Below are 27,323 nucleotides of genomic sequence, written 5' to 3'. Positions count from 1 at the left end.
CTATCAATTTTAATTCTTTTAATATCAATAAAGAACGTCTCTATTTAGCTTTGGCATTTTGAGGAAATAGTATAGGATGGAACCAGTATGCACGATAAGTATGATATATTTGTACAGAAAAATACTATCACAATTAATCAGTTAGTATATTCTTAGTTTAATATTTGTGTAATACCGGTGTGTAATTATGTTTTTACTCATTACACTACTCATTATGCTAAGCAACTTTTTTTTTTTTACTTTAAAAAATGTCAAAGCTAAATATAAAATGAGATGATCATGATGTATATGGTTCTTCATTTAAGAAATTTATGGCATTCCCCATGTACTACTTTATCATCTTCATTTACTGGTCCTGATAATCCAAAGTCTGAAATGTTAGAACTAACTTTATAATTTCTAGATTTAATTTGTAAGATATTTCCACAATGAAAATCTTTATGAAAATATCCTAATTCATGTAATCTCGTAGGTCTATGAATATATTATATAAACAATTAATTTTGTTTTTCCAAATTCTATAAACATCATAAATTCTTTAGTTTCTGGGTATTTGGTTAATCCATAAAACCTAATCCGTACCTTTATAAAAATTCCAACGAATGGGTAGGGTCAACTCGGATTGACCCGAAATATTTAAGTCGGGTCATCAAATTCGTGAATCAGTATCGGGTCGGGTTACAGGACCCGATTGACCCGTTAACCCGAAGTCTTTTGGCTCGAGTTGTGGTTTACAGATGGTGCCCAAAATTATCCGGCCACTTTTCAAATTTGAAAAACATTTATATACTAAATATGATGAAAATAAAAATTTAACATGTTTATTACGCCTTCCTTTATTGAATTTTAAAAAAATTTAATAATCAATTCTATTTCCATTCGCGGAAATAACTGCATCAATCCTCCGAGGTATACTATTGATTAATTTTCTATAATATTCAGGAGGAATGTCGTTCCATGCATCTTTAACATGATACTCTGTAAGCACACTAATACTAGATGGTGGTGGTGAAAGATGACGAACCATCATCTTCATTTCAGCCCAAATATCAAGCATCACAATCCCAGCATGTTCACGTGCGGCCATGGCAACCTTTGAACGGTGTGGTGCAGCATTATCCTCCTGAAAGATTCCATTACCCCGTGGAAAATGTCTATGCAAGGTAGGTACAACATAATCATTAATAACTTTAGCATGTATTTGGCCAGTAACTGAACTATTCAATGGGACAACTGGTCAAGGCTATTCCAGGAAAAGCACCCAAAACATTTTTCTAGGACTGTTCATGGTAACTGAAATACAATCAGGATTTAACTCCTCCCCTGACGACCCTGTTGAGTGAAGGTGCTTTTATATAAAAATAGAACTCTCCTCCATTGTCTTACCGTCCAATTTTCATGTTCGTAACCGAGCCTGGCCTGAAAATGTGCCTCTGTCATTGCAGGTTACAACGAGGAACACATGCTGTGAGTCCAACTTTTTTAAGGTTGCACGAGAAATAGGTTTCTTTGTTTGGACTGTCCAAATCGTCGCAAGTTTTTTTGAACAAAGTCGACGATTTTCACAGTTTTCTTTGACAAAGGGCTTGAGTTTTTGTTGAGCCGTTAAGTTAAGAAGTGGTAGGCAGCCAGTTTGTTTTTTTGGTGTTAAAAAGTGAGTTTCACGAAGACGTTTAAGTATGTCATTAACCCACACTCCAGTTGTTTGGCAATAATGTGACCATAAACGATTGTTTCATTTTACAGAAGTTATGTGGCGCAGTGAATGATTAAATTATTATTTGCTTACGTCATAATAACGCGTGATGATCGGCTTAATAAAATTGCTACTAGTGTGATAAAGTTTCTGTACCTAGTTATTAATAAAATTTTAAATAGTAATTAATACTAAGCCAATTAAAAAAACCTGACATACATGATTATTGACTGTAAGTGCATCCAGAAGTAAACTCAATTTATAATGATGGTACATTTTTTTTTCTAAAAAAGAATTGATCATATGTTTCTGATTATAATAATCTCCATAGCATTTTTGGACAAATCTAATTTGTTTATCATGATAGAGAATCATGTTTCAGTTGAATTAACAAAAAGGTTGTTTAATATCTTGCTGAATAACATTAAATGTATGAATATTATCAGTAAAATTTATAATGTTTTGCAAAGTTGTATATTAAAGCCACTTTAATAGTTGACCAGTTTTCCAATAAAGTTGGAAATAAGCATTAATTTATTTTGTTATTGGATGAGTTATTAATACTAAGTTTGTTCAAAGTTCTAATATGAGCAAAGGTTTCATCCATATTAGGTGTTGATTCTTTCTTCTTTAATTGATTATTATGTATCACTATCTTTATTTCTATATAATTCCTTCGCCAGTATATACAATTTCAAAAAATGCAAAGAATTCACCATATACAGAGATCCAAAGTGAAACTCTTCCCTATAAAAAAGAAATGTCCGGAAATTGTATCTAAAAATGTCCGGGTGCATCCAGAAAATGTCCGGAAATTGTCCAGATATTGCAGGATTTAGGACGAAAACCAATTTTCTGAATGTTTGATTGTCTGGAATTTGTCTAGAAAAATGTCCAGAATTTGTGATCATCTGGAATTTGCCCAAAAAAAATGTCCGGAATTTTTTGAATGTATAGAATATGTCTGGAAAATGTCCAAGGAATTTTGATCATCCGGAATTTGATATTTTTGATCGTCCGGAATTCGTCTATAAAATATCCAGAATTTTTTTGATCCACCACCATATTTAACGAGAATGTAGTGTATATAACTGACAGTTACAGCAAAATATCTCACAACTTTTTCCTCTACTATATTCAATAATTAATGGTTGAACAATAAAAAAATTAATTTTATAGAATTACTGTACCACGTGCAGTTGATTTTTTCGCTTTACATAAACATTAATTTTATTAAGATCAAAATTCAAATGATCGTCACTGATATCATGTGATTACATTTTTTGTTTATTTGTTTATTGTTTACGTGATAGCTGTAAAAAAAATCTTTTCCCCCTTTTTTCAAAAGTACAAACTAACACATAATAAACTCTTTTAACTCAGTTTTTATTACTTGTTCTTGTAAAGTTATAATATTTTATATAATATATAGTACCTTAATTTCTTCTTTTTACTTTTGTATTTTTATTTTCTAGTTTTGAAGCGTAATTTCACACATAATCTCACCACTTTGGCCAAATGAAGCTATCTTTTATGAAGCAAAGTTGTCCAGCAATGTTAAATTATACTTATTTCATATGCATAGGTATGATAATTATAGAGAAAATCATGATTTTTTATAATAGTACTGGTTTTCAAAATTTTCGTTTTTCTGTTTTAAACTTCAGAGCGTAATTTCACCACTTTCACCAAATGAAATTACCCTTTTGTGCTTAAGTAAAGTTGTTCAATGAGGTCGAAATTACTTGTAATTTAGATTTTCATAAGTGTAGGTACAATATTCATAGAGTAAGTTGCATTTTTTAATTGAATACTAATTTTTAAATTTTGCTTTTCTATTTTCCAACTTTAGAATGTAAGTTCATCACTTTATTCAAATGAAACTACTCTTTTATGCTTAAGTAAAATTATTCAGCAAGGTTAAAATTACTTGTATCTTAATTTTAATGAAAGTAGATTATAATATTAGTGGAGGCATATCGTATTAATTGATTAATTTATAATAAAGTTATTTTTTTTATAATATAATAAATAGTCTATGATTTTTATTGTTATGCTTTTAATTTGAATAAATAAATAATACTGCTAAAAAAACTATAAAGTAAATCATATAAACAAATTACTTATTTATGAATAATCAAAATTTGGACAAATGACGGACAAATATATGGCAAAAACTGGACGAATTCCTTATTTATGAATGTCCGGAATATTGCAATATTCTGGATGTTTATAGATCCTGTTTTTGTCCGGAAAATATAGGCGGACGATTTCTGAACAAAAACTGGACATTTTTTTTTATAGGGCTTCTTTTGATTCGACAATTGCTGACAAAGCATCTTGAATTACCGGTAATTCATTTAAAATTTAATATTTTATCACTGTTAATTATTTTATAATGCAATGTAACTTATATAAAAAATAAAAAAAATAAAACAAATACAACAAATAATTTATTGAAATAATAAATCAATTATACTTCATATATAAATTCTGATTTTTAAAAATATTTTTTCAAGTTATTTAAAATATTCGGAGCTATAACTAAAAGATTCTCCTTTAAATATAAATTACCATCATGCTTAAAGCTTGCAATAAACCAATGGATATCATCCATCATAAACAAATATCTATTTAGGTATATTTTCTTTAGCATAGTACATAAGGGATGTAAAATTAAATCTACATTCCATGCATTACTTTTAATTTATAATGGAAAGACTTTCTGCTATAAATAGATATTTATTAATTAAATACAAATTTAAACAAAGAAATTCCTTTAGAAAATCTTCATAAAGTACTTTATTGTTAAAAATAAAATATTAAGGAATTATATTTATGTCTGTGTAAATAGTAATTATTTTATAATTTTCTTATATTAAATAAAAGTTTCTTATGAAATTTATACAGTATATATTACTGTTGATAAAATTTCTCCAATAAAGATTCAAAACTGATCTCTTAAGACTTAAGCTATATACAAATTAATACAACCCATCATAAAATAGTCAATATAATTTTTGTTATCTAATTAATAAAAGAAAAATTATGATATTGAGCTTTAGCAAAATCTTTTAAAAAACTTATTACCACTAGAAGGTTATGAATGGAAAATATTAGAAAGCTTCTTTTTCCAAATACACTTTAATTCTATATCTTAATTTTTTGTAAGGTTAGATATGATATTTATTATTTTTGTAATGATATTAACTCCCAGATTTTTTTATTCTATTTGCTAACTTCAGAACATACTTTTACCACTTTAGTCAAATGAATCTAACATTTTGCGCTAAAATGAGTATTCATGATTTCATTGTACTGCTTAAAGCAGAGTAAAATAGAGTTTGGAATCGATTAAGGTTAATCGATTAATTAATCGACTAAGACGGTTAATCGATTAAGGTATCTCAAAAATCGGTTAATCGATTAAAATTATCAACCCATAATTCTGGTCAAATTATCTAATGCGGCCCAGAGCTGTGAATTTTTGGTCACGTGTTCTCCGAACTTGAAAGAATTTGTATTAATTTTTTAATGATAATAATAATAAATAAGACTTTCCTATAACTAAATGTATGATCAAAAACAATTTGGTGCAATCTGCGGTCAAAAAAAAAAAATTTTTTAATATTTTAATATTAATCGATTATTAATCGATTAGGCCCTTGGTTAATCGATTATTAATCGATTAAGGTTTTTTTGGTCGGTTCCAACCTCTAGAGTAAAATCACATGTTACAAAATAAATAAAAAAAAATGTGTCACAAGTGTCACAAGTGTAAAAATAATGAAACAATGTTCGGGCGTATCGGCCGAATTCAAGTATTACAGGTTGATCATTTAAAAAAGAAAAAAAAAATTCTTATTTTTAATTTTACTTTTACTTCAATACAGTATTTATTTATTTTATAATAAATATGTCTATAGTTTTACCAAATTTATTACTTGAAGAATATACCAAAATCCTTAAAACTGGTGAATTTTCCGATGTAGAAATATTAGTTGGAGAAAATGCAAACACAAAAACATTTCGTTTGCATTCTCTTGTATTAAAAATTTGTTCGCCTTATTTTCGTAGTGCCTTTTCAAATAATTGGGTAAAAGTTGAAAATAATATTATTAAGTTTCAAAAACCAAATATTTCTGTTAAAGTATTCGAAATTCTTATCAAGTGAGTATAAAGTAAAAAGAAGTTTATGTTATTATGTTATTAACATTTATCTTATGTTATATTAATTAATTTAAACAAAAGTTATATATATAGCGGTAAACTCGAACTTGCAAATAGTGATATTAAGACAATCATTGCGCTTTTAATTGCAGCTGATGAATTATGCCTTAATGAATTGTGCCCCCATATTGAAAAATATCTTCTTAATGATAAAGAGTCATTGAAGTCAAACTTTGTTCATATCTTACAAACTGTAAATAAATTTGAACAATTTAAAAATTTATCAGTATTTTGTAGAGAAGCTTGTCAGAAGGATCCTTCCTTAGTTCTAAGAGCGGATGATTTCGTTACTATTGAACAAGAATACCTTCTTGAATTTTTGACCAAAAATAATGATTTTTTAAGACAAATTGAAGTCTGGGATAAGCTTATTCAATGGGCTATTGCAAAATCTAATAATGAATTACCATCTGATGTCACAAAATGGACCAACAATAATGTAACAACATTTGGTATTTTGATTCAACCATTTATTTCACATATTAATTTTCAAAAAATAAGCTGTATGGATTTTTTTCAAAAAATTAAGCCATTTAAAATCATTTTTGATGATAAGCTTTATATTAAAATTATTGAAAATTATTGCTTTGATAGTATTCTTACAGGTTTGGCAAGTCCAAATTATATAGATTCTCAAATAATTAACTTAAGGGATGCTTCATTTATCTCTAATTGGATAAAAATTATGAAGGAACAAAAACCAGAAGTTACTTATGAATTTAATTTACTTGTACGTGGAAGTAGAGATGGATTTGACACAAGTACATTTCATAAACGTTGCGATAATAGGGGACCTACAGTTACTATTGTTCGTGTTAAAGATACTAATGAGATTCTTGGAGGATTTAATCCACATAATTGGAATTCCGTGACTAGTTTTGGTATATTTAGTAGTACTAAAGAAAGTTTTATTTTTTCTCTAGATAAAAATAATCTAGAAAATTCTATCTTTAGTAAAGTTATTGATACACGACATGCAATTTTTAATGGTAATAATTATGGTCCATTTTTTGGATCTGGAAATTCAGATTTTGAATTACTTTTTGAAGGAAAACGAGGTCAATGTTCTAAACTTTGTTATGAAAAAGCAATTAGACAAAGTGATAAATATTTTGAAGTAAAAGAATATGAAGTATTTCAAGTTGTTTATAGATAATTGTTTTTCAAAAAAGTATTAATTTACGTAAATGTAGGACAATTTACTAGATAAGTTTGTGGTAACACATGCAATTCCATTCAATCACTTACGTTACTATAATTTCCTTTTTTAATTAAGCTACCTTTGGCAATACTCTTTTGAAATACAATTTTATTTATTTTTAACGTGATTTACCCGTTTTACGTCATGATTGCATATTAAGTGACGGATTTTAGCAATTTCCGTTTACTTGGTATATCAAAGAACGCTTGATTTCTAAAAACCGTCTTTTATCTTACCTTTCATAGCGAGTAACATAACATGATTATATAAATAAAAAACTGCATATTCAGCAAAGTCTAAGCAAGCCGAGATTGAATATTCTGTGTTTGCTGAATATAAAATATGGATCTATTTTTTTGTAGGACAAAGGTTACTTCTTCTTAAATAAATACTTACTTAATTGTATAATGCTTTGTTTAGAACTAAAATACATGTAAAATCTTACTAATCATTTTGCTGATAATTTTCTGAATATTATAATTCTGAAAAAAATTTGGATTAATATACACACTGCGTACAAGATTACTTTATAATAAATTATCTTTAAAGGCCTTTTTATATTGGTCAAGTAATTGTTAAAAATTTATAACAAAATGAAAGTATTTCAAATATTTAAGAGTACATAATTTTTTTCGCCAACTCAACTCAATAATTTAACGCTAGTTCATATTTACTAAAAAATTTTCCGACCAATTTTTTTGGAATTAATCCATAATTTCAATTTTGCCGAAGTCTATTTTACCGAATGAATATTTCGCCGAAGGATTTCTTGTCAAAATCATTTCGCCGAAATTTTAAATCATATTGTTCCAAAATATTCATATGATATTTACGAAAATTTTTGTAATATTTAATAATAATGTTTATTTAGATTACAATTTAATAATTTAATATTATTAATAAACAATCGGGGTATTAGATTGAATTCTTAATGATAAAATGTCAACACTAACATTTTCGGCAGAATGTCCTATTCGATGAGGTAGATTTCGGTGAAATGGATGATTCGGAGAAAAGGATCCGGCAAATGTCTATCCAGCGAAATTTCTATTCGGCGAAATGACCCTTCGGCGAAACACTCTTTTGATGAAATGGCCTTGGAGAAAAGTCATCCAGCAAAATGGATTTAGACGAAACGTACCGTACCCATTTATTTGACATCTCATAATAACTAATAAAACGCTACTAAATTTATTATGCTAGGTAAACGGGAACCATTAAAGTCTAATAATAATTATAAATAGCCATCAATGTTACAAAAAATGTGTTACATGTAAAACAAAATTTGTTATCTTACCACAACCGAAAGGTGTGATGTCTAACCGTCACTGTTCACGTGACTGTCTCGTTCGCGTTGTTTATATTTATCTCAACGACTTTGTTAGTTTGAGTGATCTGATCTCTATTTTTCACCTGCATAATATGTCACCTGTGTTACCATAAAAATAGTAAATTGTCATGTGCTACACTCCGCATCGGCTTAAATTCAGGTTGATCATAGAAAATTGGAAAAAAAAAAATTTTCTTCTTTTTAAAAAATAAATATGTCCATAGTTTTATCAAATTTATTACTTGACGGATATACCAAAATCCTTAAAACTGGTGAATTTTTCGATGTAGAAATATTAGTTGGAGAAAATACAAACACAAAAATTTTTCGTTTACATTCTCTTGTATTAAGAGTTTGTTCGCCTTATTTTCGTAGTGCTTTTTCAAATAATTGGGTAAAAATTGAAAATGATATTATTAAGTTTCAAAAACCTAACATTTCTGTTAAAGTATTCGAAATTCTTATAAAGTGAGTATAAAGAAAAAAGGTTTATGTTATTGTATTATCGAACATATTGACACTTATCTTATATTAATTAAATTTAACTTAATTTAAACTGAAGCTATATATATAGTGGTAAACTTGAACTCGCAAATAATGATGTTAAGACGAACATTGCACTTTTAATTGCAGCTGATGAATTATGTCTTAATGAATTATGTCCCTATATCGAAAATTATCTTCTTAACGACAAAGAGTCATTGAAGTCTAACTTTGTTCTTATCTTACAAACCGTAAATAAATTTGAACAATTTAAAAAACTAGCACAATTATGTAAAGAAGCTTATCAGAAGGATCCTTCACTAGTTTTAAGAGCAGATGATTTCGTTACAATTGAACAAGAATACCTTCTTGAATTTTTGACCGAAAATAATGATTCTTTAAGACAAATTGAAGTCTGGGATAAGCTTATTCAATGGGCTATTGCAAATTCTAATAATGAATTACCATCTGATATCAGGAATTGGACCAACAATAATGTAACAACATTTGGTATCTTAATTCAACCATTTATCTCCCATATTAATTTTCAAAAAATAAGTAGTATGGATTTTTTTCAAAAAATCAAACCGTTTAAAAGCATTTTTGATGATAAGCTTTATATTAAGATTATTGAAAATTATTACATTAATTATATTCTTACAGATCTGGCGGGTCCGCAAATAGTAGATTCTCAAATAATTAACTTAAGGGATGCTTCATTTATTTGTAATTGGATCAAGGTTATGAAAAAACAAAGACTGGAAATCTCTTATGATTTTAATTTACTCGTACGTGGAAGTAGGGATGGATTTGATACAGATACATTTCATAATCATTGTGATAATAGGGGACCTACTGTTACTATTGCTCGTGTTAAAAATTCCAATGAGATTCTTGGAGGATTTAATCCATGTAATTGGAATTGCGTGGGTGGTAAATTTATTAGTACTAAAGAAAGTTTTATATTTTCTTTAGATAAAAATAATCTAGAAAATTCTATTTTTAGTAAAGTTATTGATACAAAACATGCAATTTACAATTATATTGGTTTTGGGCCATGTTTTGGATTGGATGATTCAGATTTTGTATTGTTCTATGACGAATATAAGGGTCAATGTGTTATAAATAGTTATGAGAAAGCAATTAGACAAAGTGATGGATATTTTGAAGTAGATGATTACGAAGTATTTCAAGTTATTTACAAATAATTATCTCAAAAAGATTAAGAAAGTAGTTTGTATTGGTATATCAAGGTAAAATCAAAATTTTTTTACGCCATAGTGATATCGATTCATGATAGACCAAATTAAGAAATTTGAGTTTTTTTTTGAGTTTTTGGAAATTATTTTTATTTGGTCTAACCATAGTTCTTATTAAGTCAGAAATATAGTGATTTTTGGACATCATGTCAGCTGATGTCTTTGACGTCATGTCGAACATCAATTTCATATATCAGACGAGATGTCCAGAAATCTACCTTTTTTTTCAATTTTTTTTTTTTTTGATGAAAATAGAGATATATATGTATATTCATTTGATAAAAATGTTATTTTTGATTTTATTATTTTTTTTTTCTCTTTTCTAAACAAAGCACTTTTATTAAATTAAATTCATAGTTCTGTTCAAAAAAAAATATAAATAAAATAAAATAAATAAAAAAAATTTAAAAATTCGATAAGATTTACATGCTAAACAATTTTTTTTAAGTAACTATTAAAAATTTTACATTTAATACAAAAACATAGTAGTAAGATTATCTCGCTATATTGTTTATAATATGAATAATTTAATAAATCAAAAATTTCTATTTAATTAATAAGTTACATATCGTTTATGTACTACTTCATTTTTTTAGTAATTATCTGTGTGCAGCATGATGATATATCTCCGTTATCCTAATATAATATAGTGCTATTATAATGTAATATAGTGCTATTATAGTATAATATAGTGTTATTATACTATGTAGTACAGCAGCACATACATGATTAAATAAAACGATGATCTTTGTAGCATCTTAAAGAAAAAAAAATTTCGATTAAATTATTAATTAAATTATTAGGAATGGATCAAAAAATAGATGATTTCACTGAAAATTTGGGAGATAGTGCTTTAATGATTGTTCCATTTGCAAAATTTCTTCCTTTAATTAATGAAATTGGAAATTTTTTTAACGAAACCATCGAATTAGTAGAAGCTGCTGAACATAATAAACGAACTTGTGAAATATTAAAAAATCGAGTTCATGTAGCAGAATTAGCCATACGAGAACTTAGAGAAAAAAGAAAAGATAGAGAAGATTTTTTTAATAAAATAAATTATATACGTTTACAAGAATTATCTACTATTACAAAACGAATTAAAAATTTTATATCAGAAATTTCTCAAATGAAAACTTTGATAAAATACCTTAAAGAAAAAAGTATTGAGAAAGTTTTTAAAGAATTATGTGGAGAATTTGATGTTTATATTAATTTATTGTCTTTTTCTATTAACGTTGAAATTGCTGATGAACTTGAACAATTAAAATCCGATCAAGATGATTTATTTAAAGTAAGATTAAAAAAATTGAGTTTTATTATACTTTTATTGCCGTTTTCAGAAATGTTGACAATCTGAAATTTTGACCATTTTATACCGAACACACCGAACACACCGAACATTGGCAAATACAAGCAAATACAAGTGAATACATATATGCAAATAATATAATTTTTATACATTTTTTTATGCACACTACCTAAAAATATATTACTAAAGTTTTAATTTTGCTTTTTTTAAAGGAAAATTTGTTTTTTTTTAATTTTAATTGCTGTGTTCGGTGTGTGTTCGGTGTGTTCGATTTATAGAAATGATCGACATTCTAATGTCAACATTTCTGAAAACGGCAATAATTGAACATAAAATTAATTTATATTATATTAATAAATTATAGTACCTACAAGAAATGGTGGCTGGAATTAATGATAACGACTGCTTCGCAGACTTAAGTAAAAAGTTTTTTTCAACAGTTGTAAAAGTTAATGCAATGAATAATGCAATGGAAAAATTTATGAAAGAAACTTCTCAAAATCCATTTTTAAATCAAGCAAAAATTGATAATATTTTTCAGGTACATCCACTAAAATTTTCTGATTATGAACGGGATTATAATGAGAAATCGCGTAGATATGAACGTGTAACTAAATGGTATAAAACAACAAATAAAGGTGCCGAATTCGCTTTTAAAACTATCTCTGAGAGAGAGGACAAAATGCTTGTACAAAATCGAGTTACAATTCTTAAAGAACTTCATGATTGGCAAAACATCATAAGATTTTATGGACTTACTTGTGAGGGAAATAAACAGTATTTGGTGACTGAATGGGCTGAATGTGGAAATTTGCGTGAATTTTATCAAAATAAAAATGATTTCGACCTTAAATCAAAATTACGTATATCCCTTGATATTGCTCGTGGATTAAATTTTTTAAGAACTGTAGAGGTAATTATATAATCAGCTTTTATTTAATTAACGAAATTTTTAATTTTTTTTTTCTTTTTTTTTGATTTTTCATCGAGATATTAGGGCTGTAAATATATTAATTACATTTAATGAGACAGCGAAACTTGCAAATTTTAAAAATTTTAATAGCAATTACCCAGCTGCAATAAACCAAAGCCACATGTTAGACAGACAACGTTATTGTGCTCCTGAGTTGATGGTGAGGCCTCCAGATGTCGAATATAATAATCGATGTGAGGTTTTTAGTTTTGGAATCTTACTTTGGGAAATTGCTGAAGAAAGAACTCCACATCAGGATAATTATTGTTATGTGGATATAATTGATATGGTACGTAATAAAATGTATAGAGAACCATTTTCTGAAAATAGTCAAATGCCAGAGGAATTCAAACAATTAGAAATTGAAGGTATGTAAAATAAAATAATTTAAATTACAATTTTATTCATTATACTTAATTAGTTACATATTTTTTTTTAGCCGTTCATCATGACCCAGATTTTAGGCCAAAAATCACGAAAATGTTTGAAGTTCTTAATAATTGTTTCAAGAAATATTCACAAGTTGCATCAAGTTCTAGTGGCCCAAACCTAAGCGAAAACAGCAGAAACAACTCTATGCAAAAGTCTCATCCAAAACGAGCAGACAATATTGATTCATACGCCCTTCCAGATCTTGAATCATTTAAATATATGACACTCACTGATGCAGTAAAACAACATAAGTTGTGCGATAAATATGGTGAACTAGCTGGAAAGGTAAAAACGGCATATAAATGTTTTGAAGCTTATGCAAACCTTGGTAATACAGGAGGTACAGCAAACCGTAGTCAAATCATAGCAAAATATTATAAAGCATATTACATTTCAAAAGGATATGCTGAGAGCCCTCCAAATAAAGATAAAATTGCTGAATTATTTAAAGAAGTTGCTGATAATGAAGCAAATGAATTCCCTGAAGCAAAAGTAAGATTTGGAGATTGTTTGTATCATGGCAAAGGTGTTGATCAAAATTTTCCAGAAGCTCTTAAATATTTTGAAAAAGCTGCTGATGATGATATTGTAGTAGCAATGTATAACGCTGGAAATATGTATTACAATGGTATTGGTTGTACGAAAGATATAGAAAAAGCTAAATATTATATGAAATTAGCTGCTTATAAAGGTTATGAATATGCTATTACATTTTGTAAGGAACATGACATATAAAAATTTTTTTCTTATTTGTTAAATGATTATGTTATTTTATTTTAAAAAAAAAATCACTGCATTATGTAATATAAATTTATATACCTGACTTATATAAATTATTGAAAAAATTTCATTAAAATAACCTACTAAAATTCAAATCTAATATATACAATGTAATCAAATGAGTGGTTTTTTGTGTGAAATGTGATTTTAAATATTCATTTATTACAAAATTTTTTAAGATATCAAAGCCAAATTCATACATCTAATTTTGCATCATATATGAATTAAATGTTTTCTCAAACAATTTATTAACAAGAATTCATTAATGAATAAACTCTTCCATTATAGTTCCTCAAAAATCAATCTAGCCTAATAAATCATAAATAAGGAGTATTACTGTAGTTTTTAAACAATACAAAAAATAATGATTGTATGCCCCATCTTAATCCACCAATTTAAAAAAAAAATAAGGGGAACATAAAAAAAAGGAACACATAGATAGACGTCATAGACTATAATGTGTTTCAATAAATCCTATCAGCCATCAATCATTTCTACATATCGAAGTTTAAAGTTTGTTGTAATAATTTTGTTTTGCAAAGGTGAACATGAATATCAGATAAATATACTGTATTTATTATTATTGACTTAATAAAGAAATATATGCTTTATAAAAACTAGGATATACCAGTGTTCGGCAAATGACTTGAAATGACCAAATGATTCAAATGACAAATGACAAATGATATGTCATTTCAATGCTTAAATGACAAATGACCTTGGTCATTTGAATGTAATTTTGGTCAGCATTATAATTTTTGCCTACACTACATTCATTATTTTTTAATTATAGTCACATGATTATTTATGTGATAAATATTAGCCAATCAAAATCAAATGATTGAGATGACCAAATGACAAATGATTATGAATAATGACAAATGATTTCATAAATCATTTAAAAGGTCAAATGACCAGGTCATTTCCGAACACTGGGATATACCGATATAACTAAAATTTGCGGCCATTGGATGACGTCACGTCGTCACGTGAAGGGACAGAGAAATTCATGTGAGCGATCATTTTTCATATTAGAAAAAAATGCAAATACTATCACTAATTTAAATATACACTTTACGTTTATTAATAATCACATATTGCCAAAGGTACACCCAAAACTTCATAGTAAACTAAAAACATTGATACTAGATTTGATAATTTCAATGAACAATTAAAATGTGTGTGTGTATATCATAATCTTGAAATAGTGCGTAGACTTCGGTTTTTCGCTGCATAAAGAATTTACTTACTTAATATTCCATTATATGAATAGATTATGAGACATCTTTTAGTGGCATTCAGGACAAATTCTATTATCAACTTGCCGATTAATTATTACGAATAGTAAGACAAAAATTAAGAAGTGTAGATTCATAAGAACAAGGATAAGAATAGAATCACCAATCTGAATTATATAAATTTTAATCAGAATTGTTTAGTATTTTTAATCCGAATTATTTAAAAAATATATTTCATAAAATTTACCGAATTGTGATGAAACCAAAGTTTGATGTCCATGAAATAGGAACAGAATATACTAAAGAAGATTATAGCTATTAAGAGCCACTAAAGTAAGTAAGTAAAATATATTTATATACTGATTATATTATTTTTAAGCCAAAATAACCACTTACTACTGCTTTTACATTCAAAGGAATAGTTTCATTATTAACCATGTCGTATTTGTAATTTTGTTTAACAATTTAGAAAAAAAATGAGAAAGATTTAAGGGAAATATTCTTAAAAAAAAACCTATATAAATACCGTGATTCTATAGATTTTTATAATTACGTAATTATTACAGATCAAGGCTTAAATAAATTGACATATCAAGACTAATTGCGTAACTTGGACAATATCTGTTGATATCCATTTTTCATAAATTTTATTCTAGAAATAGGGCGAGGAATTGAAAGAATTGAAATTGCAAATTGTTTAAAGTATTAAAATCTACATTGGGATCAAAAGCATTAAGAATTGGAAAGATTTCTTGAGAGAGATATACCAAAAAAGAAAGGAAATTAGTACAACTAAACAATGCTATTGGATGCTAAAATATAATTTAGAATTACTTATGATTCATAGTGAATCATGAAACATCATTATTATAACGCATTAAGTGTACGTTGGAAAAAAATTTTTTTTGTTCTCACAAGTCATACCCCGCCCTGTTTATAATCATTATGACTTCTTTAAATAAAAAAATTAATAACTCTATAAAAGTTTTCGAGTTTGACTAAATATTTATTAAACGTAAGATATGAGGTTCCTTATCATAGTCTTGCCATGTAAAAGAAGGTTTAACGGTCAATTCTCATTATAATTTAACACCATTAAATTATGATGATTTGGTGCCCCAAGGTGACCCGTGTGTTAACATTAACAGTAAGGAACAGGCCTCTTATCTTATTTTTACTTCCATCTTTTATCAAAAGGTACCATGTAAATCATACAAAGGTACCCTAATAACGTTCTTCTTGTACAATTCTGCGATTAAGAATAATATTAAGTTAATGTATGTGAATGATAACACAAAGGGACTTCATAGAAACAAAAAAAAAAATACGAATAAATTACCCTGGATATTTAACAGCTCACAACAACAGCTACTTTAAATTCTATACTCTTTATTCATAGGTACAAGGAACCATTTTCTGTATATGAATAAAGGTTCTTAATAAAAAATTCTGTTTCCAACGTACCTTTTCGTTGTGTTTCTCTGTAAAAAAAGTCGGTCCGTTTTTTATATTCCATCCTTTTTCCGTAAAAGACTCGGAATTAATAAACTTATATCACGGAATCTATCGAATTATTTTCATTTTCCGTGAATGAATCCATGAAAGGCTTATTTTTTATGAAGTTTTTAAAGAAATAACAGTTAAAATTTTTTATAGGGTTTGCCAAATAAATTAAGACTTTAGAATAAAGAACAAAGTCAAAAAATGAAAATAAAGAGGAAATCATACCCAAGATATAAACTGATTATCATCTTATTCATCTAAAAAATAAAGAGATAAAATTTAAAAATTCTTATGAAAACAATTAATTATTATTTCTAGTATCATTATAGAAATTATGAAGAGAAAATAATTCGGTAGAGTTTTTGATTTATTTTTGACTTTATTGAATCCGATATATTGCACTAATTGTAGATCGCCGGTAGTTTCGTATTATTTATTTCATGGGGAGTTGGAAATAAATGGGTAATCCCCTGGAGCGTGTCACTCATTAAATATTAACTATTTTAACTATTTTAAACTAAAATTAGTAATTTCCCGGCTATCTATATAAGACCGGGAAATAACTAAACGAAGATTCCCGGTCATTTATAAACTCAACTAATCACTCGCAATTTTTAAAAATTAGTATGAAGGTGATCATGAGTGACACTTAGTGCGACAGGGGATTATTTTACTTATTTTTTCTTTTATATTTATCTCACATACTTGTTTATTCAATATGTAATTTTTAAACGAAATTAGCATACTAAATTTTGTGCTAAAATATCATAAAAACTCATTTATTATTAATGTACCTGTATATCTATTTAATAATTTACCACTAATTATTTTTTTGTTTTGATCTATTCTTTCAAGTACTAACATAATTATTTTGTAAGTCATATAGAGATCCTATTTTGACATTTCCCATTTATATACAAATTTGCATTCTTTTATTCCATCATGCATGATATTTTCTATTGCTACTGAAATAACTGGAGTAATAATTAAGATTGATGAAAGATTTATAATGAATAGTTCTTTAGCTACGCAAACTCAATTTCCTATGCAAAATGCTTATTTCCCTATTATTCATAAATGTAAAATAAACTCACAACACTACGTTTATAATTACATAAGGCCAGGAATATATTCTAGCAACATTATAAGGAAATTTATATATCATATATTGGATAAACTTTCCTGCTCATTTTACTATTTATTCTGTAATAAGACTTGAATAACTTAATGTCATATTTCGGAATTATATATTTTTTGATGATTCATTTAGTAATAAAGTTAATTTGATGTTTAGGTGACACGCGTCAGGTGTCAAGGTATTACATTATAATATAAAACCATCAATTAACTGTTCTAGCTTTTCTTTCATTCTTTCATAAAACTACTGCTACTTGTTTCATTGTAATAAAATTTTATTGTTGCAATATACAAACAAGCCATCATTTCTAAACTCAAAGAATAATATTTATGACCCAATAAAAGAAAAATCAAAATCAAGGGATATTATTTTTTTATCATTTAAAACGTGAGCTGTTGTATCGTTGTATCAATTCGGAAATTTTCTGGAATTTCCTCTCCAATTTGATGATATATTCTGAACTTTTTTTTCATAAATTAGCAATAATGACATAAAGTATAGTGAGTGATAAATATGTAATGGTAATTTGATTAAGGTGCAATAAAGCAACCTATATACACTTCTTTATAAACATATTTTTGTTAATAAACCCACTAATAATTCTTTTTAAATTCTATCACAAGTATCAAAGGCGCATAGTCTATGAAATTTTAAATTTAATCAAAACATAAACGTTTGTAATATACCTTGTAAAAAGGAAAAAATCTATTTTGCAAATATAAAATAGAATAACTTTTTATAAATTTTCATAATATTTATTAGTGGAAATAATAAAAATATTCAAATACCATTTTCATTCATCCAGTTTGGATATATATGATTATTAAAAAGAAATAATTATTCTTCCAGTAATGGGAAAAACTATAAAAAAGAAGTACTTATTGTTTAAAAAGAGAGAAAAAAAAAAGTACTAATTTAATTGGTCATCAAATCTTCATCCCATAAAATCCATAAAATAACTATTTAATAGAATACACAGTAAATAAATCGCCCGGTTAGTTCAGTTGGTTAGAACGCCACACCTATTTACGCTACCAATGTAAACGTGGAAACGCGGGTTAAATTCCTGCACTGGGCATCTGTTTTTGCGTACAGACTTTTTTAAAAAAAATCTTATTATTCTGTGATAGGACTCATAGGAACCAGGTAGTACATAGGCTAACCAACATGCTCACAGTTGGTAACATTCTTCAAATAAAATATACCGTCTTTGATCGTTGGTAGGATATCCATTGGTACATGTTGTTCATTTGTTAATAAGTAGATTTTCATGAAATCCTATACTTGTTCAAATTTATTATTATTATATTATTATTATTGTTTACACAAAATTATCATTAGCAAAAAAATTCAAATAGTTCTAAAATTATTATGCTTTTTTTTCTACGCTCAAATTCTTGAGATTCTTGTGTAATATAACTATGGATTGACATGTGATCAACGTAACATTCGTGTAATTTGGTTAAATGATTTTTCCGATTGCCGAATAAAATATGTACAAATAAATAACCTCGGATATCCAAATTTTACGATATTCTCTTTACATTTTGGTCGAAAATATTTCGCATCACAATTTTTCTATTAAATTTCTTTTTGAAAAATGACTAATTTTTATTGGATTATAGCTCAACATTCCGGGAAAGTTCTTGAGGTTGAAGGTGCCTCTATTTTTCAGCCTGCTAGAATCATCCAAGTTACTAAGAAATCCGAACATGATCCTATCGTAAAGTGTTAAATCTAATATTCTTGTAAAAATTCTTTGATTGTTATTTATTAATCGAGTTTTCTCTCCTCTATGTTTAGGTTGATGCGCAACTCTGGTATTTTAATGGCGGATTTATTGCCAACAAAAGGTCTGGTTTCATGCTCGATGTTGCTGGAGGTAAGTATAAATATTATTTAATTATTTGAAATTAAAATCTTCTTAACCCTAAAATCCAATTTTTTTTTTTCACTTTAACTAAACAAGCGAAATATGTAAACGGTGAATAATTATTTCTAGTAAATATCATTGTTTGATTTCTCTAATTCTACAAATTAACCTATTTTCAACATTTGTAAAGGCACACAAATTATTCAATATGTAAGATATGCTGAATCTTGTGCCGCTCAAGAATGGGATTATAACCATGAAGACAATACTATCAGTTTGAAACATGATCGAAAATTTGTTCTTGATGTTTCGGTAAAAAGGCTATTGAAATTAATTTATTAGATAAAAGATTAATAGTACTAATTTTTAATTTCTTTTTTTAAATCGTGTTTTATAGGGAGAAAAAATCATCCTATATGAAAAGCATGGTAGCAAGAATCAACAATTTATTTTGCAAAAATGGAATGATTGTTCAACAGTTATTGAAAATACAATAACAAGTATTATTGATAATTGTAAATTTTTACCAAAATTATCGCAGAATTTCCTTGAAATTTTGAACGACGACGAATATTATGATGTTAATATTGAAGTTGGTAGCGACCCTCATGTAAGAACATTTCATGCTCATACAGTTATTTTATATTACCGTTCTTCTTTCTTGAGAAGAATGTTATCAACTAATAAAAAGAATAATGATGGAACTTTGGCACGTATTGAACTACCTAATATTTTACCTGAAATTTTTGAAATAATTTTAAGGTAAAAAAATAACAATAATAATAATAATTATTTTTATCAATTTATTAATTTCAAAATATTTTATCTTTATTTTAGATACATTTATGGTGGAAGACTTTCTCTAAAAGAATGTGATACTAAAGATATAATTAAGCTATTAGTTGCCGCTAATGAACTAAATCTTCAGGAATTAATCGCTTATATACAATCCTTTTTGATTGAAAATAAAGCGGATTGGATGGAAGAAAATTTTGATTTAATATATCGAACAAGCTCTGAAAATGAATCTTTCTTGGATCTTCAAAAATTTTGTAATGATTTAATATCCAATGAACCAAATAAGATATTCGGATCGCCAAATTTTACTTCTATTCCAGAAAAACTCTTGATTTCAGTTATTCGGGATGATTATCTTCAAATGAGCGAAATTCAGGTTTGGGAACATGTACTTAAATGGGGAATTGCTCAAAATCCGGAACTACCATCTGACCTTACAAAAATTACAGAAGAAGAAGATTTCCAGACTTTGGGAAGTACCTTAAAACTATGCATCCCGTTGATTAGATTTTACAATTTAACTTCTAAAGAGTTTGCGGAAAAAGTATATCCATTTAAAAAAGTTTTACCGGAAAAATTACTTGATGATTTATTATTGAGTCTTTTGAATCCTGATAACAAGAAAGGTGAATCAAAACCTCGTATACCTAGAAATATTGATTCAAGAAATATTGATTCTACTATAATTACATCTCAACATGTTGAAAGTATCTCGAAATGGGTCGATAAATTAGATGAGTTAACTACTCCATATGAGTTCAAATTATTATTTCGTGGATCTCGTGATGGATTTTATCCCGATAAATTTCATGAAATTTGTGATCTTCATTCTCGCACTGTGACAATTGCTAAAGTGAAAGATAGTAACGAAATTCTTGGAGGATATAATCCGATTGGATGGAAATCCATTAATAAATATGGCAATACTAAAGATAGTTTTATATTTTCTTTTAATAATAAAGAAAGAAATGATGATTATATTTTAAGTCGTATAGTTGATAATCAATATGCTATAGATAATATATCTTTTTATGGTCCATCATTTGGTAACGGAGACCTTATTATATGGGGATTAGATATTAGTACATTTAATTATTATTGTAAAGTTTGTAAAAATTCTTATGAAAGATCGATTAGAGAAACTGAAGATAGATTTTATGTTGAAGAATATGAAGTGTTTCAATTGATGAAAATTTATTCATGAATTCTGAATACTAATTTAATACTTATTTTTAAAAATTATGAGCAGACCTAGCTTCGAAATCCTTTTTACTTTACTACTTTATAAATTTACTTCAAATCATGATAAAGTTTACCTTATCAATGTACAATTCATTTCTCATGATTAGTATAATTGTGTAATCAGTCTCACGCACTAAAATTTAACGTTGCATAATATTGAAAACCTCTTTTCATAAATTAAACAAATCATGAAAATAAATTCCTTACCAGATTAATTATAATGGCTGATGACAAACTTTTATCAAAATAATGATCAGTAAGCCAAATTCTATTGATTGAACATCTAAACAGTATTGATCTCGTAAAAAATAAAGCTGAAAATCGGATATTTAAATTCCAATAACATTTATGAATTGAATGAAATGAATTGTGCAGTCTCTTAGTCAATTTAATATTCATGAAATGGTGATGGGATGGTATCTGAAATTGGCTCTTTTGAAATTCAAATTTATTACATCAAAATATGACTTAATGTCCATTTGTAAGTCGTCTCCGTCTGGGAAAATTATTTATTCAAATGTAACTATAAAAAATTAGATAAATCAAAATTTTTTTTAAAAAATAATATTATGCTTTATTCCGAATTGAGTTTGAGGATTTTTGGTTATTCTTATACCATTCTTATTTTCACAAATATTACCAATATTACATATAACTTGTTATAAAAAAATTTAGTTATAATAATAGTTGAATTCGAATGTCTACTAGTTTTATGACGCTTAGTATAAAATAAACTTTCGATCCCTTAATTTCGCATTCACTTATGCCATCATTAAATTTAAAAATTCTGATTTTTCTAATTGTAAAAAATAGACCATTAAGACAAAAGTATTTTCGTTTGCAAACATTCAACCACAATCAAGATATTCTGGCTTAATTGCGCAATGTTTTGTTCAAGACCTTTGTCTTATTTTTTTTACAAAACTTTTATAATACAAACGAATCTTTTGCTATGAGTTGAAAATAAAGTTCCACGTAAACATTTTGTTATAATATACGTATTTATGTTGTATGCATGAATTATTTTACCAGATAATTTTCCGAATATTGTAATAACTACACTGTATACAACAATCATCAGTAATCATCAGACAAATGATTATAATTACCTTTTCATCACTAATACTTAAAAAAAAGTATCAATATTTCTAGACAATCGCAAGAGCAAGTAAGTACTGTTGATTTTAATATGTAATATTTATAACATTTCAATTCTATTGTATTTGTGAAGCACGTTACAATTCTTTGCATAATAATTCTTATGCGGTATAATTATTTAAATATACATAATGATGTAATTGTCTAATAAACGAGGAAATTCATATAACCTGTTTTTTGGACAGCAAAGTCGAATCAAGTAGTACCGTAAGATTTTAAAATGAAATTTTAAGTAAGAATAATTAAAAATCATTATGAAAGTTTGTACAGTATTTACTTATAACAAATTTTTTTAGATCTTTTTATGTTGTACAATTATGTTAACGTAATTTTAAATTATACGAAAGAAAAGTATTTAATTCTTTTAAATGTATTAAAAACTAGAGTTAACTCTAATTTTTAATTATGGTCAATATTTAATAAAACTTTCCCAACAAAATTTTTTTGACGCCGTATTAATTAATAATATTTATAGAGAATTAGACTGAATTAGGTATCAGAATTGAAATTTTTTATCCAAATATCATACGCGGGTATATAAATCCGTATATTATAATAAAAGTACGCGATCATTTAGTCAATGTGTGAGTGTGACATACGGAATACTTAATTATATTCGACACAGGCACACAGCAATATATTCTCACGTGATTATGGTTATCACATGATTAGCATCCTCAATTTTCGGTCCCGCGGCCCGTCGGCCCGAATTCAAGTATTACAAGGTCGATCGTTTAATAGTTAAAAACTTTTTTTTTATTTTAAAATTTTTTTAATAAATATGTCTGCAAAATTATCAAATTTAGTACTTAAAGAGTACACCAAAATCCTTAAAACTGGAGAATTTTCTGATTTAGAAATATTAGTTGGAGAAAAACAAAACACAAAAACTTTTCATTTGCATTCTCTTATATTAAAAGTTTGTTCACCTTATTTTCGAAGTGCGTTTTCTGATAATTGGATAATAATTGAAAATAATATTATTAAATATCAAAAACCAAACATTTCAGTTAAAGTATTCGAAATTCTTATCAAGTAAGTATAAGAAAAAGTGTTATAAGTTATTATGTTAATGATATTCATCTTTATTTTTATTAACTAATTTTAAACTTAATTTAAATTGTAGCTATATATATAGCGGCAAACTTGAACTTGCAAAGCATGATATTAAGACAATCATTGAACTTTTAATTGCAGCTGATGAATTATGTCTTAATGAATTATGCTCATATATTGAAAAATATCTTCTTAATGATAAAGAGTCATTAAAGTCAAACTTTATTCTTATTTTAAACACTATAGAAAAATATGACCAATTTACAATATTATCCCAATTTTGTAAAATATCATGTCGGAAGGATCCTTCAATAGTTTTTAGAGCAGATGATTTCGTTACAATTGGACAAGAATGCTTTCTTGAATTTTTGACTAAATATAGTGATTCTTTAAAACAAATTGATGTCTGGAATAAGCTTATTGAATGGGCTATTGCAAAATCTAATAATGAATTACCATCAGATGCCACAATGTGGACTATTGATAATATTACTACTTTTGGTACCTTAATTCAACCATTTATCTCTCATATTAATTTTCAAAAAGTAAGTAGTATAGATTTTATTACGAAAATCAAACCATTTAAAAGCATTTTCGATGATACGTTTTATAACAAAATTGTTGAAGATCATTGTTTAAATGCAGATTTGACAAGTCCACAAATAGTGAAATATTTAGATTCTCAAATAATCAACTTAAGAGATGCTTCACTTATCTGTAATTGGATAAAGGCTATGAAAAAACAAAAGTGGGAAGTTAATTATGATTTTGATTTACTTGTACGTGGAAGTAGAGATGGATTTGATAAAAATATATTTCATAAGTACTGTGATAAGAAGAAACCTACAGTTACTATTGCTCGTGTTAAAAATTCTAATGAGATTCTTGGAGGATTTAATCCATGTAATTGGAAATCTGTGGCTGGTTTTGGTGAATTTATTAGTACAGAAGAAAGTTTTATTTTTTCATTAGATAAAGTTAATCTAGAAAATTCTATTTTTAGTAAAGTTATTGATACAGAACATGCGATCCTTACCAGTAGGAAACGTGGTCCATTTTTCGGTCATGGAAATTCAGATTTTGAATTACTTTATAGAGATAAACTAGGGCAATGTTCTAAAAATGGTTATGAAAAAGCAATTAGGCAAAGTAATGAATATTTTGAAGTAGATGATTATGAAGTATTCAAAGTTATTTATAGGTAGTTAGTTGTTCTTTTGTAAATTCTGGTGTCTAGTTTATTATTTTATTATTATATTCCCGTTTTTAGTTAAAACAAAAATTATTCATGAATAATTTTATAATACAAGTGAAATTTCCGAAAACAAATATAAGATGAAAATTCTTGACAAAGAATTAAATGATATTTCGGACATTGAAAAGTTTGTATAATCAAATAAGAGGAGAGTAAGTTTAACTATGTTATACCCGATGTCTAGTTTTTTTTCTTTAATTTAAATTATTTATGTATAATATTTTGTGAGGTTATTAAATAGATTATTAAAAAATGATTCTTTTATTAAAACAAGTGAAATGATTAAGCTTACAATAAAATTTTCATTTATCAATTACATTAATTACATTATGATCAATGGTGCTTTACATCTTTTTTCTCTCAGAGTATGATACTAAAAAGTGTTATTTATTGGAACGGAAATAGACCTTGGTGTGAACTGGTAATCCTGATGGTGGTAATGGTTCTGACTATAAACTGAAACTCATCTTTACAAGAAGGAATTCTAAATAATCTGCGTATCAGAACAGCATAACGAAAATTACTATTATGGAGCACCATTTCATGTCATTCTTATACATCTTTTATTGTTAAAAAAAAGGTAAGCGAAAAATATAAAGATAATATATTTGTTGAGAACATTCAATTTATAAAATAATGAATTTCTCTTTAATTGTTTTTGTTTGCAATCAGAAATGTATTTCTGAAGATGTTTTGGTTCATGAAAAGCTAATATCCCTGATAAATAATAGCCAAGGTCTCTTCTTTGAACGACAAATGCTATTAGATATGAGCTGCATAATTATAAGAATAATTAAAAATTGTGACATTACTTTCGTTTATTTGCGCTAAATTAGAAGAAATTTATCGTATACTTTATATAAATATTTTCTTTTCGTTCATTTAAACGAAATGCTGATGTTAAGATCTTCTTCAATTTAGATTTTATCACCTCATTATTTGAAATAGCTACCTACATCCTTTATCCCTAATATTTTGGAAGTACCTATCTTGATAAATTAACCGAAAAATTATAATAAATAAAATAATTGTTAATATTCTAGTTTCTTTTAAATTTAATGAAATATTCTCATGTGATTTATGTATGTATGAATAATATTTTTATAACGTTATATGTTTAATTAATTATATAAGAAAGGCTCAAAACATTATCTTAGACTAGGGCTGAACCAGCCAAAGTAGCTACCAACTAGCAAGGTAAAGGATAAAATAATTTCAATTATATTAGGAAAACATATTGACCCTTGAATTCTGTCACAGTTACCCAAATATTGTATTCATAAACATAATTTCTTTATAAAGTTACTATACTAACCTTTATCTCACCGAATAGTACAATATAAATCAAGATTAATTTCGCTTTATTACTTAATCCTATACTCAGAATAATTGAATAGGATCATAATAACTGTCAAATTATTTGTCATTCCAAAGTCATTTGTCAAACATAAGCTTTGTAAAAATTTTATTTAAAACTCCGTAAATATGAAACATTTACGGAAATAACATGGAATAAAAATAACACGGAATAAATTTTTTATAGGGTAGGCCTGAATTTTTGTCACTTATCTTTTTTCAGAATAAATCTTAAATAAGAATATTCTAAAATTGGTAAATTTCTGATGTGGAAATATTAGTTGGAGAGGAGAAAGCTATACATTATTATTAAGTTCACCTTATTTTTGTATAATAATTGGAAACAATATTTAAATTTTAAAATCAGAGTATTCAGTGAAAGTATTTAATACCCTTATCAAGTGAGTATAATAATCAATGAGTTATTTTAATACAATTTTTGCATTTTCGAATACTGATAAATTTCAGACATACTGTATGCCGACGAATTAATTCATGTTCTTGTATTGAAATTTACCTTCTTAATGACAAAGTATTATTAAAATCAATAAAAATTTAGTAAAACATATACAAAATATTTAAATTTTGATAATTTTTGCGATTATAATCAAAAATCTTATTTATAATTTGTAGTTTGAGGCTCGTTGTAAAGTTTTATGTAGTATGTATATTTAGTACTGAGGAAGGTTTTGTTGATGCTGGATTTGGTTTACTACTTTTACTGAGGACAGTTTATTTTTGAGAAATTTTTTCTTCTTTAAACCCACTATAATGTTTGCGCAAAAAAAAAAATCAAAATAAATTTAGAAATTGAAATGTGTAACTATATAAATCTGAAATTTAATTTTGCTGATCATTTTTGATTCCAGATTCTTGGGTAAATTTTTCAAAAAATGATCGTCCGAGGTTACCTTGTTTTTTAGTTACATTAAAGAATATATATGGACTGCCGTGACGCTAAAATTAAATACTGTTAAAAGTATCACCATGTGCTAATATTGAATAACGAT

General features: G+C 26.6%; 5 protein-coding genes across 5 annotated transcripts; all 5 read left to right on the top strand.

Annotated features, from left to right (window-relative positions):
- Positions 1-5,612: 5,612 nt before the first annotated feature.
- Positions 5,613-7,082, top strand: OCT59_019986 (uncharacterized protein; the record flags this gene model as incomplete). The annotated part of the gene is made up of 3 exons (XM_066143888.1): positions 5,613-5,866; positions 5,948-6,687; positions 6,955-7,082. 3 exons carry the CDS (start codon positions 5,613-5,615, stop codon positions 7,080-7,082), a joined length of 1,122 nt encoding a protein of 373 aa, XP_066005593.1.
- A 1,589-nt stretch (positions 7,083-8,671) lies between these two features.
- On the top strand, positions 8,672-10,148 carry OCT59_019985 (uncharacterized protein; the record flags this gene model as incomplete). Its single annotated transcript, XM_066143886.1, has 5 exons — positions 8,672-8,729; positions 8,907-8,925; positions 9,020-9,450; positions 9,604-9,738; positions 9,916-10,148. 5 exons carry the CDS (start codon positions 8,672-8,674, stop codon positions 10,146-10,148), a joined length of 876 nt encoding a protein of 291 aa, XP_066005592.1.
- Positions 10,149-11,004: 856 nt separating this feature from the next.
- OCT59_019984 (uncharacterized protein) lies at positions 11,005-13,651 on the top strand (the record flags this gene model as incomplete). The annotated part of the gene is made up of 4 exons (XM_025322560.2): positions 11,005-11,493; positions 11,876-12,424; positions 12,540-12,852; positions 12,924-13,651. The coding sequence occupies 4 exons, from the start codon at positions 11,005-11,007 to the stop codon at positions 13,649-13,651; spliced, it is 2,079 nt and encodes a 692-aa protein (XP_025165981.2).
- Positions 13,652-19,175: 5,524 nt separating this feature from the next.
- Positions 19,176-21,450, top strand: OCT59_019983 (uncharacterized protein; the record flags this gene model as incomplete). Its single annotated transcript, XM_066143885.1, has 7 exons — positions 19,176-19,298; positions 19,379-19,457; positions 19,545-19,559; positions 19,639-19,760; positions 19,846-20,210; positions 20,286-20,622; positions 20,869-21,450. 7 exons carry the CDS (start codon positions 19,176-19,178, stop codon positions 21,448-21,450), a joined length of 1,623 nt encoding a protein of 540 aa, XP_066005591.1.
- Positions 21,451-23,427: 1,977 nt separating this feature from the next.
- Positions 23,428-24,907, top strand: OCT59_019982 (uncharacterized protein; the record flags this gene model as incomplete). The annotated part of the gene is made up of 2 exons (XM_025334196.2): positions 23,428-23,681; positions 23,773-24,907. 2 exons carry the CDS (start codon positions 23,428-23,430, stop codon positions 24,905-24,907), a joined length of 1,389 nt encoding a protein of 462 aa, XP_025165979.1.
- Positions 24,908-27,323: the final 2,416 nt, after the last annotated feature.

Source organism: Rhizophagus irregularis, chromosome 29 (assembly GCF_026210795.1).
Source record: "Rhizophagus irregularis chromosome 29, complete sequence".
Lineage (NCBI taxonomy): Eukaryota > Fungi > Glomeromycota > Glomeromycetes > Glomerales > Glomeraceae > Rhizophagus > Rhizophagus irregularis.
This window is presented reverse-complemented; position numbering and strand designations above follow the sequence as displayed.